General features: G+C 41.5%; 1 protein-coding gene across 1 annotated transcript; it reads left to right on the forward strand.

The window, feature by feature from the left end:
* Positions 1-2,154: 2,154 nt before the first annotated feature.
* Positions 2,155-16,576, forward strand: LOC116643591 (dimethylaniline monooxygenase [N-oxide-forming] 5-like). The gene is given in 8 exon segments (XM_032422497.1): positions 2,155-2,289; positions 6,697-6,885; positions 7,317-7,479; positions 10,700-10,842; positions 11,630-11,829; positions 13,800-14,149; positions 14,739-14,811; positions 16,102-16,576. Coding segments are annotated over 8 exon segments (1,605 nt in total). The 3' UTR covers positions 16,454-16,576.
* Positions 16,577-16,873: the final 297 nt, after the last annotated feature.

Consider the following 16,873-nt stretch of genomic DNA (forward strand, 5'->3'; position numbering starts at 1 on the left):
GGCTCAGTCAGTTGGGCGGCTGCCTTCAGCTCGGGTCGTGGTCCCGGGGTCCTGGGATCGCACCCCACATCAGGCTCCCTGCTCAGCGGAGAGAGCCTGCTTCTCTCTCTCCCTCTGCCTGCCGCTCTGCCTACTTGTGCTGTCTCTCTCTCTATCTATCTATCAAATAAATAAATAAAATCTTTTAAAAAAATGGGCGCTGAGTATTTGGATCTACTTTTCAAATTAATAAATGCAATATTCATTATCCATGTATTTCTGTTGATAGCAATTTCTTTGTTAATATGCACTCATTCTGCTACTTCGTGATCCAGGATGTTGGCTGATATTACAGTCCTGCTAAGTACTTGAAAAACCTATGCATTAACTGCTGTATTCAGGGGGATTATTTAGGTACTTGCTGCTGTCATTGGGTAAACTCTTTGCCTATAGCCTCTGGATATATTTTCAAGCAGTAGCAACACATCGGTGGTACAGGGTTATGTTAATAAGCCTTAATTTAAAAGAATTTACCAAGGAACTCCAAATTAAAAAATAGTCACATATTTTAATAGCTGCTCTAATCCACTATAATATAAACTTGTTAAAATGCAGTACAGAATTCCGTTCAGTTTCTCCTTCAGAGAAAAATTCAGAGTAAAGAGCAAAGATACAGGGAGAAAATCGCCAGATGATAGTTAAGGAAGCCCCTCTTAAGAAAGCTCTATTTCCTTTTTTTTATTAAAGATTTTATTTATTTATTTGACACAGAGACAGAGAGAGAGAGAGAGAGCATGAGCCAGGGGAGGGGCAGAGCGAGAAGGAGGAGCAGACTCCCTGCTGAGCAGAGAGCCTAAGGCGGACTCGATCCCAGGACCCTGGGATCATGACCTGAGCTGGAGGCAGATGCTTAACCAACTGAGCCACCCAGGTGCCCCAAGAAAACTCTATTTCCTAAAAAAAGAAAAGAAAATTGGGGGGGGGGGACTCTATTTCTTCATGGTTCAGCTGAATAGAAGAGGATGGAACAACCTCGTAGAGCAGATAGGGTGAGGAGGATAGTGTCCTCAGAGGCACTCGCTGGTAAGTGGCATCTCTGAGTACCTATTGATATTGTCCAAATATTTTCTTTGCTCCATCCTTTGGAAAGTGCACTACCTGATCTGACCTCTGAGACCGATCCTGACTCTGACACCGACACCTAATACTTCCTTTCCAACCTCATTATGCACTCTACCCATTTGGCATCCACTCACAAAGCTTCCCTTGCTTTTCTTCAAAAATGCCCAGCATGTTTCTGCCTCAGACTCTGCTTGGAATTCTCTTTCAGATACCCACAAGTGGGCTCGGTCTCCCACTTCCTGCTTAAATGTCATCAGGGAGCCCTTCCTTGACCATGTTATAGAAAACAATACCCTGCGCCCTTTTTCTCCATAGTATGCATCATCATCCCGCTTACTACTTATGTACTTCTTTGTTTATTCTCCACCTGTTTTCAAGGAACTATGTCAGATCTGTTTGCTGCTGTATTTGCTCAACTAAAGTAGGATCTGGCACGTAGTAGGTGCCAGCAAATGTTTACTGAATGAATGAATTGTAGAAGATTAATCTTTGGTGTGAAGACAGTTGAAGTACTTTTCTGAAGACCTTTTACAGGGTAGCTTGTGCTCTGCCCCAAGAAGGTGTGATGAGTGATATTTACTTGATGAAACGCTCTGTTGGAGTTTTCTTCCCCCCACTCCCCACCCCCACTTCAAATCCTATCACAGGGCAAAAGTAGGGATTCTCTGGCCTAAATCAAGAGTAAACTGTGCAGAAGTACCCAACATGAGTGTTTCAGCAAGCGGATAGTAGGAGCAGAAGGAATTAAAAGTCAGTTTGGGCAAAATCTGTGTATGGAGAGGTGTGTGTGTGTGTGTGTGTGTGTAACTTTAGTAGTCAAATCTTTTTTCTTTTTTTAAAGCAATCTACTTTGTACTTGAAAAAGAGAAAGTATGGTGTGAGGTAGGGTTTTCTGTCACTCAGAGAGCCTTTGAATTGGATAACAACTTTGAGTAGGACATTTCTTAAATGCATTAGCTAGCAATATACTATAATGACCTTTCATTATAGAAAAAAAGTACATGACAAGAAAAATCTGATGTTCTACTAATAAATTCCCTGATACAAGACGCAATGCCAGGAAAAAGAATTGCGGTGATTGGCACTGGAGTCAGTGGATTGGGTGCCATTAAGACCTGTCTGGAGGAGGGACTGGAGCCCACCTGTTTTGAAGGGAGTGATGACATTGGAGGACTGTGGAGATACGAGGTAAGTTTGAATAGACTGTGCTTCCATATGTGAGCTGGCAGCTTTTCCACATCTGGGAAATAGGAATGCAAAGATTCCAGCAGTAACTTATCCTCAACTACTAGCATAATAAGTATTATTTTTATTAGTGCCTATACCTGTACTTTGAATCCCAATCTTTTTTTTTTTTTAAGATTTTATTTATTTATTTGACAGAGAGAGACACAGTGAGAGAGGGAACACAAGCAGGGGGAGTGGGAGAGGGAGAAGCAGACCCCCCGCTGAGCAGGGAGCCCGATGCGGAACTCGATCCCAGGACTCTGGGATCATGACCTGAGCTGAAGGCAGCCGCTTAACTGACTGAGCCATCCAGGCGCCCCTTGAATCCCAATCTTTCCTCCCCCCAAGGATGATACTCCAGCAGTCCTTCCTCCTTCCAGAGTCTGGCTTCCTGAAGGAGAAGCATGTGCTTATTCTCTGCATTGTCTCACCCCTGGGGCGTGTCTCCACCATTGTTACCTGATGGGCATACCTGCGTTTCCAGAAAGCTGCTCTCACTGCTGTTACCAATCCACACTGTCAAATCAAATGAACTTCCTGTGCTAAATTTTCTTGCTTTCTCAAGGGGATCTAAAAATGTCGAAAACCAACTCCTTTTTAAAACACTTATCCCTGGCTTCGGTGATTTCACTCTCTTTTCTTCTTTGCTTTTCCTACTCTATATTTTTCCACTTGGCCTCTAACTTTGGCTGATTGTGGTTCTATTCTCAATCCTTTGTCTTTCACTTCTTGCAAGGCCTTAGGATTCTTCCTTATCACCGTTGCTTTCAGTTACCACATATATGCTAAGACTTGATCTGTAGATTTTTATCTTCAGCCTAATAATATATATGTATTAGTAAAGGCAACTAACACTAACTGTCCCACAAAAAAACTCTGAAATCTCAATGACTGGGTGATAGACACTGGGGAGGGTATGTGCTCTGGTAAGCGCTGTGAATTGTGCAAGACTGTTGAATCTCAGATCTGTACCTCTGAAACAAATAAGGCAATATATGTTAAGAAAAAAAAGAAGAAGATAGCAGGAGGGGAAGAATGAAGGGGGGGGAAGTGGAGGGGGAGACGAACCATGGGAGACGATGGACTCTGAAAAACAAACTGAGGGTTCTAGAGGGGAGGGGGGTGGGAGGATGGGTTAGCCTGGTGATGGGTATTAAAGAGGGCACGTTCTGCATGGAGCACTGGGTGTTATGCATAAACAATGAATCATGGAACACTACTTCTAAAACTAATGATGTAATGTATGGTGATTAACGTAACAATAAAAATAAAAAAATAAAAAAATAAAAACAAAAAAAACTCTGAAATCTCAAGAGCTTAGCACAATAAGGGTTTCTGTCCTTCATCAAGGTCAGATGTGATTGAGGTTCTTCTCCAATTTAGAGTTATATCACTAGACCACGTGGCCACCAACTTTGCCATGGTGGGTGGGGAAGAAAAGTAGCAATATTCCAGCTCTTAACTGCCTAGACCCAGCCTACAGGTGGTGGTGGCTGCCTGCTTTTGCTAATCTCAGGATATCTCACCAACACCTGGTTGGTTTTTCAGGTTTATCATTTTTTTGTATGAACAATTCCCTGCATTACATTCCTGGTTTCAAGTATTGAGAGTAGTTTCCATGTTTCTGGTTGGACCTTAACCAAAACAGACATGCTTCCAGGAAAGCCTCTCTACCCTCCGAGCCTGATGTCCCCAGCACCCCATGCATTTATGTGCATTATTTGGTCTTCACAACAGCTCTGTGAGGTAGCATTTGCCAGGTGAAGAAGTAGATTCAGAGAAAGATCTGATGTCCGGTTCCCTATCCAAGCCAGGCGATGATATATCCCCAGGACCACATCAAAATGCCACAACTACCACATCGTGTCATCTGATTTCACTAACGATGTTCGTATTTTCAGCTTTCGCTTATAAAAAATGCTGCTCATATTTGCAGGAACTAACCTTATCAGAAGGGATGTTTTTATACATGAGTGCTTCAATAAATACAATGGCCTTTATTAAACAACGCTCTTCATTTTGAAGAAGAAAACACATACTTTGTCATCTGTTCTTAAAGTTAATATATTTTAGCAGGAATTAGATTTCATATTTTTAGGCTTCAAGTTTAGAATATTCATAGTACATATATTACTGATTCTTTATTTCACCATTAATATACAAAAGATATAGAAAAAAATTAATCTCTTCCCCAATTGTGTTTTCTGTGCACGTATATTAAAATGATTATATTTTAGGATTCTAATAAATTCTTCTAGGAGAAAACAACATATTTTAAGTGATGGTGTATTTTTTTTCTTAGCCTTAAATTACTTAGGTATCTAGCCTTAGTTTTTTTTTTATTTGGTTATGTTAATCACCATACATTACATCATTAGTTTTTGATGTAGTGTTCCATGATTCATTGTTTGTGTATAACACTCAGTACTCCATTCAATACATGCCCTCCCTAATACCCATCACCAGGCTAACCCATCCCCCCACCCCCTTCCCCTCTGGAACCCTCAGTTTGTTTCTCAGAGTCCATAGGCTCTCATGGTTCATCTCCCTCTCCGATTTCCCCCCCTTCATTCTTCCCTTCCTGCTATCTTCTTCTTTTCTTTTTTAAACATATAATGTATTATTTGTTTCAGAGGTACAGGTCTGTGATTCAACAGTCTTACACAATTCACAGTGCTCACCATAGCACTTACCCTCCCCAATGTCTATCACCCAGCCACCCCATCCCTCCCACCCCCCACCACTCCAGCAACCCTCAGTTGGTTTCCTGAGATTAAGAGTTCTTCATATCAGTGAGATCATATGATACATGTCTTTCTCTGATTGATTTATTTCGCTCAGCATAATACCCTCCAGTTCCATCCATGTCATTGCAAATGGCAAGATTTCATTCCTTTTGATGGCTGCATAATATTCCATTGTATATATATACCACATCTTTATCCATTCATCTGTCGATGGACATCTTTCTAGCCTTAGTTTTAAGAAAAATCAGGAATGGCTGCTAAAGCACATAACAGATATTGTGTGTTGTATGGACTCCTGTTATAACCTGAAAAATGAGGATGATAATGTGATTCACAGGACTGAATTAGGTAATAGATATATGATTATATGTATTATATAATCATATACTATTATATATTATTATATTTTATATAATATATTATTATATATCATACCATTATATACTATTAAATATAATTATATAATTATAAAAATATAATCTATATTATATATAATTATATATTTTATATATATAATATAATTATAAACCATGACATATTGTAAAGTGCTCAAATACTATCTCCTGTCTGTATGCGTATAGATAAGTAGATAATAGAGAGAGAGAGACTGAAACCAGATTGAGAGACTGAAACCAGAAGGGTATATATCAAAACATTTAAAGCGATCATCAAGGGGCGCCTGGGAGGCTCAGTCGGTTAAGCATCTGCCTTCAGTTCAGGTCATGATCTCAGGGTCCTGGGATCCAGCCCCATGTCAGGCTCCCTGCTTGGCAGAGAGTCTGCTTCTCCCTCTGCCTCTGCCCCTCTCCCCCACTCATGTTCTCTCTCTCTCTCTCTCAAATAAATAAATAAAATCTTAAAAAATAAATAAAAATAGAGTGATCATCAAGAATGATATTCATCTCTGTGATTTTCTAAAAAATTATAATAAACATGTGCTGCTTTCGTAATTAGAAAAAGATTGCCAGTAAAAACAGGAAGAGAAAAAGAAAGCCTCAGGTACTAAGGCTCTGCATTCTTTTCTACCCATCACTACAAACAGCCCCGTTGTCTTGGATGCCCTCTGGCCAGGACTCAGACTCCATCGAGCTCTCTTGGCAGAGAGGCAGCCCCATCTTCCTCTGTTTATTTTCACTCTCTAGTATTCTACACACATCTCTCTTTTCATGTCCTTTTCATATTCTTTCCACCTTTTCATATTTTTCTTTTTGCTGCCCCACAAAATTATTTGCTTTTTTTTTTAAGATTTTATTTATTTATTTGACAGAGAGAGACACAGCAAGAGAGGGAACACAAGCAGGGGGAGTGGGAGAGGGAGAAGCAGGCTTCCCACGGAGCAGGGAGCCCGATGCGGGGCTCGATCCCAGGACCCCGGGATCATGACCTGAGCCGGAGGCAGACGCTTAACGACTGAGCCACCCAGGCGCCCCTATTATTTGCTCTTTTAAACCATTTACGACAAGGTATCTTATCTCTTAGTGGAGGTACTGGAAAAGCAACCTTACTTTCTTTGAAGGAATTCATCCCAGGAGCCTCATAATTTGACAAACAAAGGAATTGATTTTTTAAGTGTTACTCTTGTATTCTAAAAGACAGGGAGTGTCCTTATTTTTCTCGGTAGGAGAAGGCCAAGAGTGGCAGGCCAAGCATCTATGAATCTGCCACCAGCAACACTTCGAAGGAGATGACAACCTACAGTGATTACCCGTTCCCCGATCACTTCCCCAGCTACTTGCACAATTCCAGAATCATGGAGTACCTCAGGATGTACGTGCAACACTTTCACCTAACGAAATATATCCGGTTTCTGGCAAGTGAGGCAGGAAACTCTCAGCAAGTGCAGGAGCCTCTTGGTGGAGTCAAGAGCCAGGCCAGAGTGAGGGGCAGGAAGGCACACCCGTTCAGGCGGGGAGGTTAGCTCTACGAGCATCTCCATTAAGTCAGCAGGACCTTCCCTCCTCGCTTCCTTCAGGAAAAAGTCTGATGGATTGGTTGAAACACCAGACTATATGCACCGGGTGTTGGCTCATCACCAACTACATTTAGGACTGCAGCTGGGGACACTCTGACCTCCATCTCTACTTTAAAAAGCCTTGGTAGGGAAACCAGCTTCAAAGAAACTCTTTCAGGAAACCCCAAAGGAGAGTAGTTATAACCAACCTTACTCATTGAGGCCCAAAACTCTGGGACAGGAGGCAACCGGGAAGAGACGCCACAAGTCCGAGTTTGTCTCATCCCCAGTCAAAGGTGTGCGGCCTGAGGAAGCGCTCCGACTTCTCTTGCACGGGACAGTGGGATGTCATAGTTGAGGCTGCAGGGAAGCAGGAATCCTATGTCTTTGATGGGATTATGGTGTGCAGTGGACTTTACACCGACCCCTTCTTGCCACTCCAGAACTTTCCAGGTATGTCATACTGAATGCTAGGGCACTGATAATGTGGGGTTTTATCATTGTTGCTTATTGTTATTCTTGAAGACAGCTTGTAACTCTGAAAGTCACCGTGTTTTCAAAATAAATATTATTTTTTCTGAATGTAAAGTAATGCATATTCTTTCAGGGTCCATTCAAATAATACATAATGTTATAAAATTGAAAATTAAAATTACTAATATCCTATCACCACAAGTTCTAGGCTATTTTAAGAGAAAAGTGCTACATTTTTCCACAACTGGAAAGCAAAAATGTGGGAGTTGTTTTGTGTTGGTAATAGTTTGGATTAAATACGGAACGCCTGGCTGGCTCAGTTGGAAGAGCATGGGACTCTTGATCTCAGGGTCATGATTTTGAGCCCCACAATGGGTGTAGAGATTGCTTAAATAAATAAATGAAAACTTAAAAAAAATGGTTTCAAGGGGCACTGGGTGGCTCAGTCATTAAGCGTCTGCCTTCGGCTCAGGTCATAATCCCGTGGTCCTGGGATCGAGCCCCACATCGGGCTCCCTGCTCCTCGGGAAGCCTGCTTCTCCCTCTCCCTCTGTCCCTGCTTGAGTTCCCTCTCTCGCTGTGTCTCTCTGTCAAATAGTTAGATAAAATCTTTAAAAAAAAAATAGTTTCAAGTAAATAGGATCAAAGGGACAGAAAATATATTAAGATTTAGCTTTATTCCTGAATGTACACATATATGCATAGCATGATGACTATAAATAGCCATGTACACATCTTAGAAGCTACTGCTATGCTATTGTTTACTATCTGGAAGCTTAAGCACCTTGCATATAAGGAATGGTGTGGGAATGGTCTACCTGCACAGCATCTCCCTGTTTATCTCTAGCGAACAGGATATACACTCAGTCTTCTCAAAAAGTGCTGAACTTGAGAGTCCTTTGGAGTTCTCAGGAAATTCTAGACTCCCTCCACTTCCATTGCTATGAGTGTCTGTTTCCCAGTGTATGAGAAGATAGAGAAGGTTAAAATTGGTCAAGAGAAATCTGTTAGTTGGTTCGTTAGTTAGAAATTTAAATATTCCTGTATTCATTCATTCACCATTCAGTCAAGAAATACCTATCCAGCACCAATTGTCCAGAGGCTCAGCAGAGAACAAAACAGGCAAAACCTCTGTCCCTGAGGAGTGTGCATGCAGTAGATGGACACAGACAAAAATGGGATAAATATGTGGGAGACGATGACTGTGGAAAAGGGGAGAGCTTTTAGGAATGGGGGTTGCGATGCAAGATCAGATAAAGTGGCCAGGTGAGGTTTCCATGAGAAAGGGACATTTGAGCAAATGCCCAGAGGAATTGAGGAAGTGAGGCAGATATCGGGAGAAAGCGCACTGTGCAGAAGGAAGAGCAGGTGCAAAGGCCTCAAGGTGGGAGTGTGACTCATGGGTCCTGTGGGGGGGGAGTGGAAGGGGTAGGAAGGAGATGATGTCAGGGAGTGAACAGTGAGCCATTGTTTTCACTCTGGCTTTGACTTTGAGTGAGGTAAGAGCTGTTAGGAGGTTTCAAGCAGAGGAGAGGGATGCTCTAATCTCTTCGGCAGCAGCGTTCAGAATAGTCGGGGAACGAGGTGGGAAGGGTAGAAGCGAGGAGACCAGGGAGGAAGCTCTTGCACGAATTCAGGTGAGAAATGGTGGTAGGTTGGACCAGGGGGTGACAGTGGAGATACAATGAAGTGCTCGGATCCTGAGTATAGTGCGAACATAGAGATGATGGAATTTGCAGATGGACCAGATGTGAGATGTAATCGAGAGATGTCGAGGATAACTCTCATGTTGTTGGTCCCAGCAATTGAGTTACCATTTCTGGAGACAGGCAAGACTGCAGGAAGAGCTGTGTGTAGCAAGGAACCCAGTGATTCTACCTGTATGAGGGAGGAAGATTGAGGAGGCCACAAGGTAACAAGGTTGAAGAGATACTCATTAAAAATGAGGGAGGGTGGGCTGAGATTAAAGATACTTAAGGAAGAACATTAAACCTATTTCTCGAGTACTATATAAGAATGTGTTAAGGGATCCTTATACCATTCCTATGAGCTAAGTGAAACCATTTCCATTTTACACATTGCAAATGTCACTAGTAGAGAAAAAGCTGAGATTTGTGCCTATGTTTGTTTGACCGCAAAACCCCCTTGCATTTTGACCCACAGGGCAAAGTGTTCATTTTGGAATAGAAGAGAAATATTTCCTCCTGGGGAAAGGAGACAGAGGACAGATGGATGAACACAAAGTAACTTTTAGGTGTTGAGACACTCACTTAAGATTTTGTTGTTTTGTAAAAATGAGAAAAAAGTTGTCTTCAGGAAATGAGAGAAAATGCAGTGGGACCAAGGGGAGGGGAAAATACTGAAACAGCCACAGTGAGAAATTTGATGGACTATCGAACTTGCAAAGATGGAGTTTGGGAACAATAGATCCATGCCAGGAGTTTACTAGGGGAGGATCGAAGAACTGTTTCCAAAAGAAAGCTGGAGTTTGGGAGCAGATTCTGTAGGGAGAAAGGAACAGGGCAAGGACTGACTAGGGCTGTCCAGCATCACCAGAGGAGAAAATGAAGCCCATACGTGCAGACCTCAGTGTTGTTTAAAAGGTGAAATGCTGCAAAATTAACCAGCTTCTATGGCTTTGCCATATGAGGTTTCTGCTTTAAGCCAGAGCAAATTTTTAGGCAAAAATACAAAGTTCCGACATTCTCTTAGCTTCAGATCCTGGTGGATGACGTTGGAGCTTTTGTCCCCAGTAGGAAAGCAGGGTGAAAAGTGCTGGTGGGAAGGGTGTACTGGGCCCAGGAAGAGATGAAAACATCTAGACAAGAATGAAGCTTGGGTTGGAAAAGCAAGACAGGAAAGTGGGTCCAAGCAGTAGTTTAATAACAAGGATGAAGAATAAGGAAGATGTACTACTTAAATAGGAGCCAAACTCTTCTTTGAAGGTTTGGCAGGGTTAGAGGTAAGTAAAAAGGAGGCAGAAATTAGATGTCTGAATGTAAACATGCAACTTAGGGTCTAGAACAAAATTGTATGAGGATTTCTTCTGTCTGATGATGGGCAGACACAGTCCACAGCCCAGCATTTACAGAACAACAAAGCAGAAGTCCAAATAGGATGGACTTTGAGTTCAATAATAAGCTTTAAAAAATAATATGAAATAATGACCAAGGCTTGAGCAATACTTTCTTGCCCACAGGAATCAAGAGATTCAAAGGTCAATATATTCACAGCTGGGATTACAAGAGTCCAGAGAAATTTCGGGGGAAGAAAATCATCGTGGTCGGCATTGGGAATTCTGGAGCTGATTTGGCAGTTGAGCTCAGTCATGTAGCTTCACAGGTTTGGTTCCTACAATTCTCTTTCCCGAGATGCACCTTGCCCACTGCCCTCTCAGATGTTAACATGGCATGAAATATGTCAGGTGTACCCATACACTGCTTCAATCCTGATTGTTAATTACCTCCTCACACTTGTTTTCTTGGTAGACATCTTGGAAATACATTTAAAAAATGAGAATGGAATAAAAATAAACATTTCAAACTTTAGTGACTACCATATGGTTTATTTTTACCAGAGCGTGTAGACTTCACCATCTCAGCCACCAGTTACAAATATGAACTCTATCAGAAACCCACTTTAAATCCCTTTATTTTTCACTGACATTACATGTGATACATCTTCCAACTCTGATTCCTTCCATACTTATATTTCAAGGGATACTTATTAACTAAGTATTCTAAATTCTGTAATATCTAATGATTAGCAGGTGGATGGTGTGTGGGAATTTGTTGATCGCTAGTCTTCTTGCATCACTGTGCTTGCCCAGAATTTGGAATATAAGAGATGGCAGGCATCAAACACTGCTTTGGAGACAGCACAGGAAGGATAGAGAGTGAGATCCAGAGGAAGGCATGGGGAGCTCTCTGGGACTGTAGGAAACCAGTCAGATGTGTCCCTTTGTATGAGTGTGTGTGCCCGGATCTGTTTGTCTATCTGTCTTTGAGAACAAGGCAAGATAGTTCTTGTCCATTTCTCATGAGCCAAATGAGAGATATCTGAAAAACTGGGAAAAGAAAGTCTTACATTGTGAGGCATCTATTTTTCATTTATTTGCATTCTCTCCTAGGTGTTTCTCAGCACAAGGCGAGTTGCATGGATTTGGAACCAGGTCTGGGATAATGGAATGCCCGTGGACACTGTTCTCTTCACTCGTTTTAATGCTGTCCTCAACAAATATTATCCTACATTCTTAATCAACAGATGGGCAGAGAATAAATTAAACACTCGATTTAACCATGATGTTTATGGTTTGCTCCCTCAACACAGGTGTGTCCTAGGATTTTTTTAAAGATTTTTTTTTTTTATTTATTTGAGAGAGAGATAGAGAGCATGTGAGGGAGAGAGCACAAGCGGTGGGGAGGGGCAGAAGGAGAGGAGAAGCAGACTCCTGGCTGATCAGGGAGCCCGATGCGGGGCTCATCCCAGGACTCTGGGATCATGACCTGAGCCAAAGGCAGACACCCAACCGACTGAGCCACCCAGACACCCTTGTTCTAGGATTTTTAACCAACTGAGCCACCCAGGTGCCCTGTTCTAGGATTTTTAAAAAGTAATTTTGCCTCTGCCTTTTAACCCTGGTGTAGTTAAATATTTTCTTTTTTTTTTTTTATGTTGGCAAAATATAATCCCTATCTACCCATCTATCTTTCTATCTATCCATCTATCTGTTGTGAGGTATAAGTGTGGAAGCACATAAAAATTGACTATGTGTACAGCCTACATAAATTTAATAAATATTTCTGAGTTCCTACTATGATCAAGTAGGTTTCTGTGTACTGGGAGTAGAAGAAGGACAAGGCCAGGTAGAGTCCTAGCTCTTGCTGAGCCTCTTTCTAGTAGGGGAGAAACCAACTAGTCAAAACATAATGCAATGACATGGAGTAATATGTGCTATGAAGAAACAGTAAGCAGAGCTGGGGAGAAGAATCTTTTTTAGATGGGGTGGCTCTGGAATGCTTATATGATGAGAAAGCATTTGAATGGGGACCTAAGGAAGTGAGGAGGCGAGTCCTGAAAGAATATCTAAGATGAGAATCACATTCTAGGCAGAAGCAGCACCGACTTCAAAGGCCGGAATGAACAGGATTTATTCAAGGAAGAGCAAGGAACCCAGTGTAGCGAGACTACTGGGAGAGGTGAAGTGGTAGGAAATAAGTTCAGAGACATAGGCAGGGGCCAGGTCACAGAGGGATTTTTACTTTTTATTTTGTTTAAGATTTATTTATTTATTTGAGAGACAGAGCACGAGCCTGGGGTGGGCGTGGGGGAGCAGAGGGAGAGAGAGAATTCGAAGCAGACTCCCCACTGAGGGCAGAGCCCAAGGTGGGGCCAGATGTCACCACCATGAGACCATGACCTGAGTGGAAATCAAGAGTCAGACACTCAACCGAGCCACCCCGGCGCCCCCAGAGGGATTTTTAGGGCTATAGCATGGACAGAGCTTTGGATTTCATTTTTAGTGAAATAGAAACCCATCAGGATATAATTCTACATTTTAAAAGGGTGACTCTTGCTCCTGAATGGAGGAGAAATTGTAGGGAGTCAGGGGTGGAAGCAGGGAGACCACTAGCAGTATTAAAGAATGTTGGTAAAATTTATAAAAATGGTATGTAGGTTCTCAAAATAAATGGAAATCTGAATATGATCTGATTTTGCTGTTCTAGTATGAACACCTCCACTAATTGCTTTTAAAAATCTCTCCCCACAGGGGCGCCTGGGTGGCTCAGTCATTAAGCATCGGCCTTCAGCTCAGATCATGGTCCCAGGGTCCTGGGATGGAGCCCCACATCAGGGTCCCTGCCCTGAGGGAAGCCTGCTTCTCCCTCTCCCACTCCCCCTGCTTGTGTTCCCTCTCTCGTTACGTCTCTCTCTGTCAAATAAATAAATAAATCTTTAAAAATAAATAAATAAATAAAATAAAAATCTCTCCCCCCAAAAAATGTTTTAAAGAAGTTAGATATCAATACTGTCCCTGGTATAAACTTATATACCACATTTCAAAATCTTCTCTTTGCTTATAATAAGCATTAGATAAATGTTATTGGCATTCTAATAATACAGAATGTCTATTCAGTAAAAATTCAGAAAAAGTATTGAGTAAAGGAAATCTTTACAAAACAAAAATCTAAGTCTTTTTTTTCTTAGCTCAACTAAAAATTATTTGAAGTATTTTCTGAGTTCAACTCCTTTCCAAAAATACATATTAATTTTCCTGGATTTCAATTTTTATTCTTCAGATTCCTGAGCCATCAACCTACTTTCAGTGATGATCCACCCAATCACATAATATCTGGTAGAGTTCTGATAAAACCAAATGTTAAAGAGTTCATGGAGACATCCGCCATCTTTGAAGACGGCACAGAAGAGGACCTCGATGTTGTTATTTTTGCCACAGGATATACTTTCTCTTTCCCCTTTTTGGAAAATAATTCAACAGCACTGGACAGCCAGCGCTCCATGTTTAAATATGTCTTCCCTCCTCAACTAGAGAAACCAACCCTGGCTTTCATTGGCATCCTCCAGCCTGTGGGAGCCACCATTCCCACATCGGAGCTCCAGAGCTGATGGGCCATTCGTGTATTTAAGGGTATGTGCTGACCTTATGCATATTTAGAAAAGATGGCAATCCAGATAGTGTGATTTCAGAAGCATTGCAAAGCTCTTCTGCTGCAAAACATATCTGAAGTTAACCTTTACAGTATCTGAAATTGTGCCACTTGAGATTTGTTACTTTAGGGTTTGATCATTATTTAACCTGTAGGATTCCTGTATGAAAATGAAGATTTAAAAACCACTACTTTAAGCTGTCATCAAGTGACTACTTGTTGGCAAAGAATTCATAACATAAATGAACAAGTGTAACTCACTATTTAAAAGACAGCCAGAGTGAATACTCTGGTAATGGGACGACACACACACTACTTTGTGTCTTGTCAGTTGGGTGTGACTCCCTTCAGTCCATCCTTCTTTGTGAGCTTTGAGGTCTGTTAGTCAAGATGCAAACTCATAAGTCTGTAAGGCATGAGCGCCTGATTAAACAAGGAATGGAGGGCATTCCAGAGTAACTCCTGGGTCCATCTCCCCCACTCTTGTGCTACCTCACTCATGATGTTCTCTACCAAACTGATTCTCAGGGTCTTCATTTCTTGTGGAACCTCGTCTTCTTTCTTTCCTAGGATTGAACAAATTATCTTCAGTGAGTGGCATGGTGGATGACATAAGAAAGAAGAGGAAAAAATTTGAAAAAGAGTAAGGAACTTGCTTCTTAGTAAAAGTCAATTGAAAGTGTTTAGGTGGCATTGTTTGCCTATCAAGTATGCTTTATATTTTCCTCATCATAGAATCTGAGTCTATTTGCCTAGATGAGATCTCAAATATTAACCTCTTCATTTCCTCTTAATCAAGCATAATATAAGTGTATGGAATATTTGTGGGAAGAATGGATACAGAATAATCCAAGATGGAAACTTTAGAATTATGTTTAAAATTCATGTAATGCAAGATAAGCATACAATTATAAATTTATGTCATAGCATAGTCTTAGAGGTGCAAAGTGTATGAAATGCAAAGATGAAATGAAGGGTTGTTCACTCTTCCAAGGAGCTTGAAAGATAAATCAATGTGAGAAATGAGTTGGCAAATCATTACAGAATCCAATTAAAATTCTGACACGAAGTCAGAGGCTTGTAGGTTGTACCAGATCTTCTTAATAGAAAATTATCCTCAACCATTGGGGTTGGAAATGTATTTCTATGCAACAAATACCTGTTGAGAATCTACCATGTGAATGTCACAGCTTGTTCTCTACAATCAAAGGGTTCGTCCTAAGAATAGTCAGTTATCCAGGAGTTGGTTTAAGAAGGTCAGCCAAGATTTGCATTTCAATAATACTGAAAATCAAATTAGTGTCACACATACCTGAATAACTGGCCAGTACAATTCATATTTTCCACCAATTTACCAAAATGAGATTATATCCTGAATGAGAATCAAATGCATGGCCAAAGTACAGAATATTTCAGCAAAGAATATCATTAATATGACAAAAATCTTCCGAACCCCACCACCTATGACTATCCAAGACCCTTGGAAGGATTTGAGGTGAAAAATACACTGTGTGAATATTTTGTTAGAAACCACTGAGAGGGGCACCTGGGTGGCTCAGTCGTTAAGCATCTGCCTTCAGCTCAGGTCATGATCCCAGGGTCCTGGGATTGAGCCCCGCATTGGGCTCCCTGCTCGGCAGGAGGCCTGCTTCTCCCTCTCCCACTCCCCCTGCTTGTGTTCCCTCTCTCGCTGTCTCTCTCTCTCTGTCAAATAAATAAATAAAATCTTAAAAAAAAAAAAAAAGAAACCACTGAGAAATTATCAATAGCCATTCATTCTTTTTCCCATGGATTATCCCCTCATACAAGGTCCACCGATGTTGAGAGGAAATCGTGCTTGGAAGGATGGGGGTTGTCAGCTGACTTGCGGTTTTTTTATTTTAAAATTTTTTAAATTTTTTAATTTTTTTATTTTTCCCCCTTCTGATTTCAGATTCCTGAATAACCCTCGTGACACACGCAGAGTACAGTACGTGGATTACATGGATGAAATTGCCTCTGAAATAGGAGTGAAACCCAAACTGCTCTCACTCTTCCTGTGGGATCCAAAGCTGGCTATGGAAATTTTCTTTGGACCGTGCACACCTTACCAGTACCGCCTGTCGGGGCCAGGGAAGTGGGCTGGGGCCCAGAGAGCCATCCTGACCCAGAGAGCGCGGATCATCAAGCCCCTGAGGACTCGCACCCTCACCCGTGACCGGCCTCCATACTCTGTGCCATGTTGGCTTAAAAGAGCCTGTGCCGCTCTTCTCTTTGTTCTCACTTTAGTCGTTATTAAAGGATAATCCTATGATCGTTAGTACATTAGAGCGATCGGTGACACACACTAATTAAGAGATGGGCACGTGCAGTGTTTATCCTTCAGTTCAGACGACACCAGTACAATAAATTATCTGATAACTCCAAAATTTCTCATGCAGAAGTATTTTGGCAAAATTGGGGATTTCTTCAACAGAGATTTCAAGTGAAGTGGCTTGTATGAAACTTGCTTTGGAAGTGTATAGTTAATTTCCATAACATGACAGATGTTCTCCGAAACGCCAAGTTCTCCTAGGCCCTCCCTTTATAGTAAACACACGGTTTGTCAGCTGTTTGCAATTGGCAAATTCTTGGTTTTGCATTGAAAGCACAGGCTAGGACAAAGTAACTCTTCCCACGATCTTGAATAGCTAACAGCAAACAAATGTCTTCATCAGGAACCTTCT

This window comes from Phoca vitulina, unplaced genomic scaffold (assembly GCF_004348235.1).
Source record: "Phoca vitulina isolate PV1807 unplaced genomic scaffold, GSC_HSeal_1.0 scaffold26, whole genome shotgun sequence".
Taxonomy (NCBI): Eukaryota; Metazoa; Chordata; class Mammalia; order Carnivora; family Phocidae; genus Phoca; species Phoca vitulina.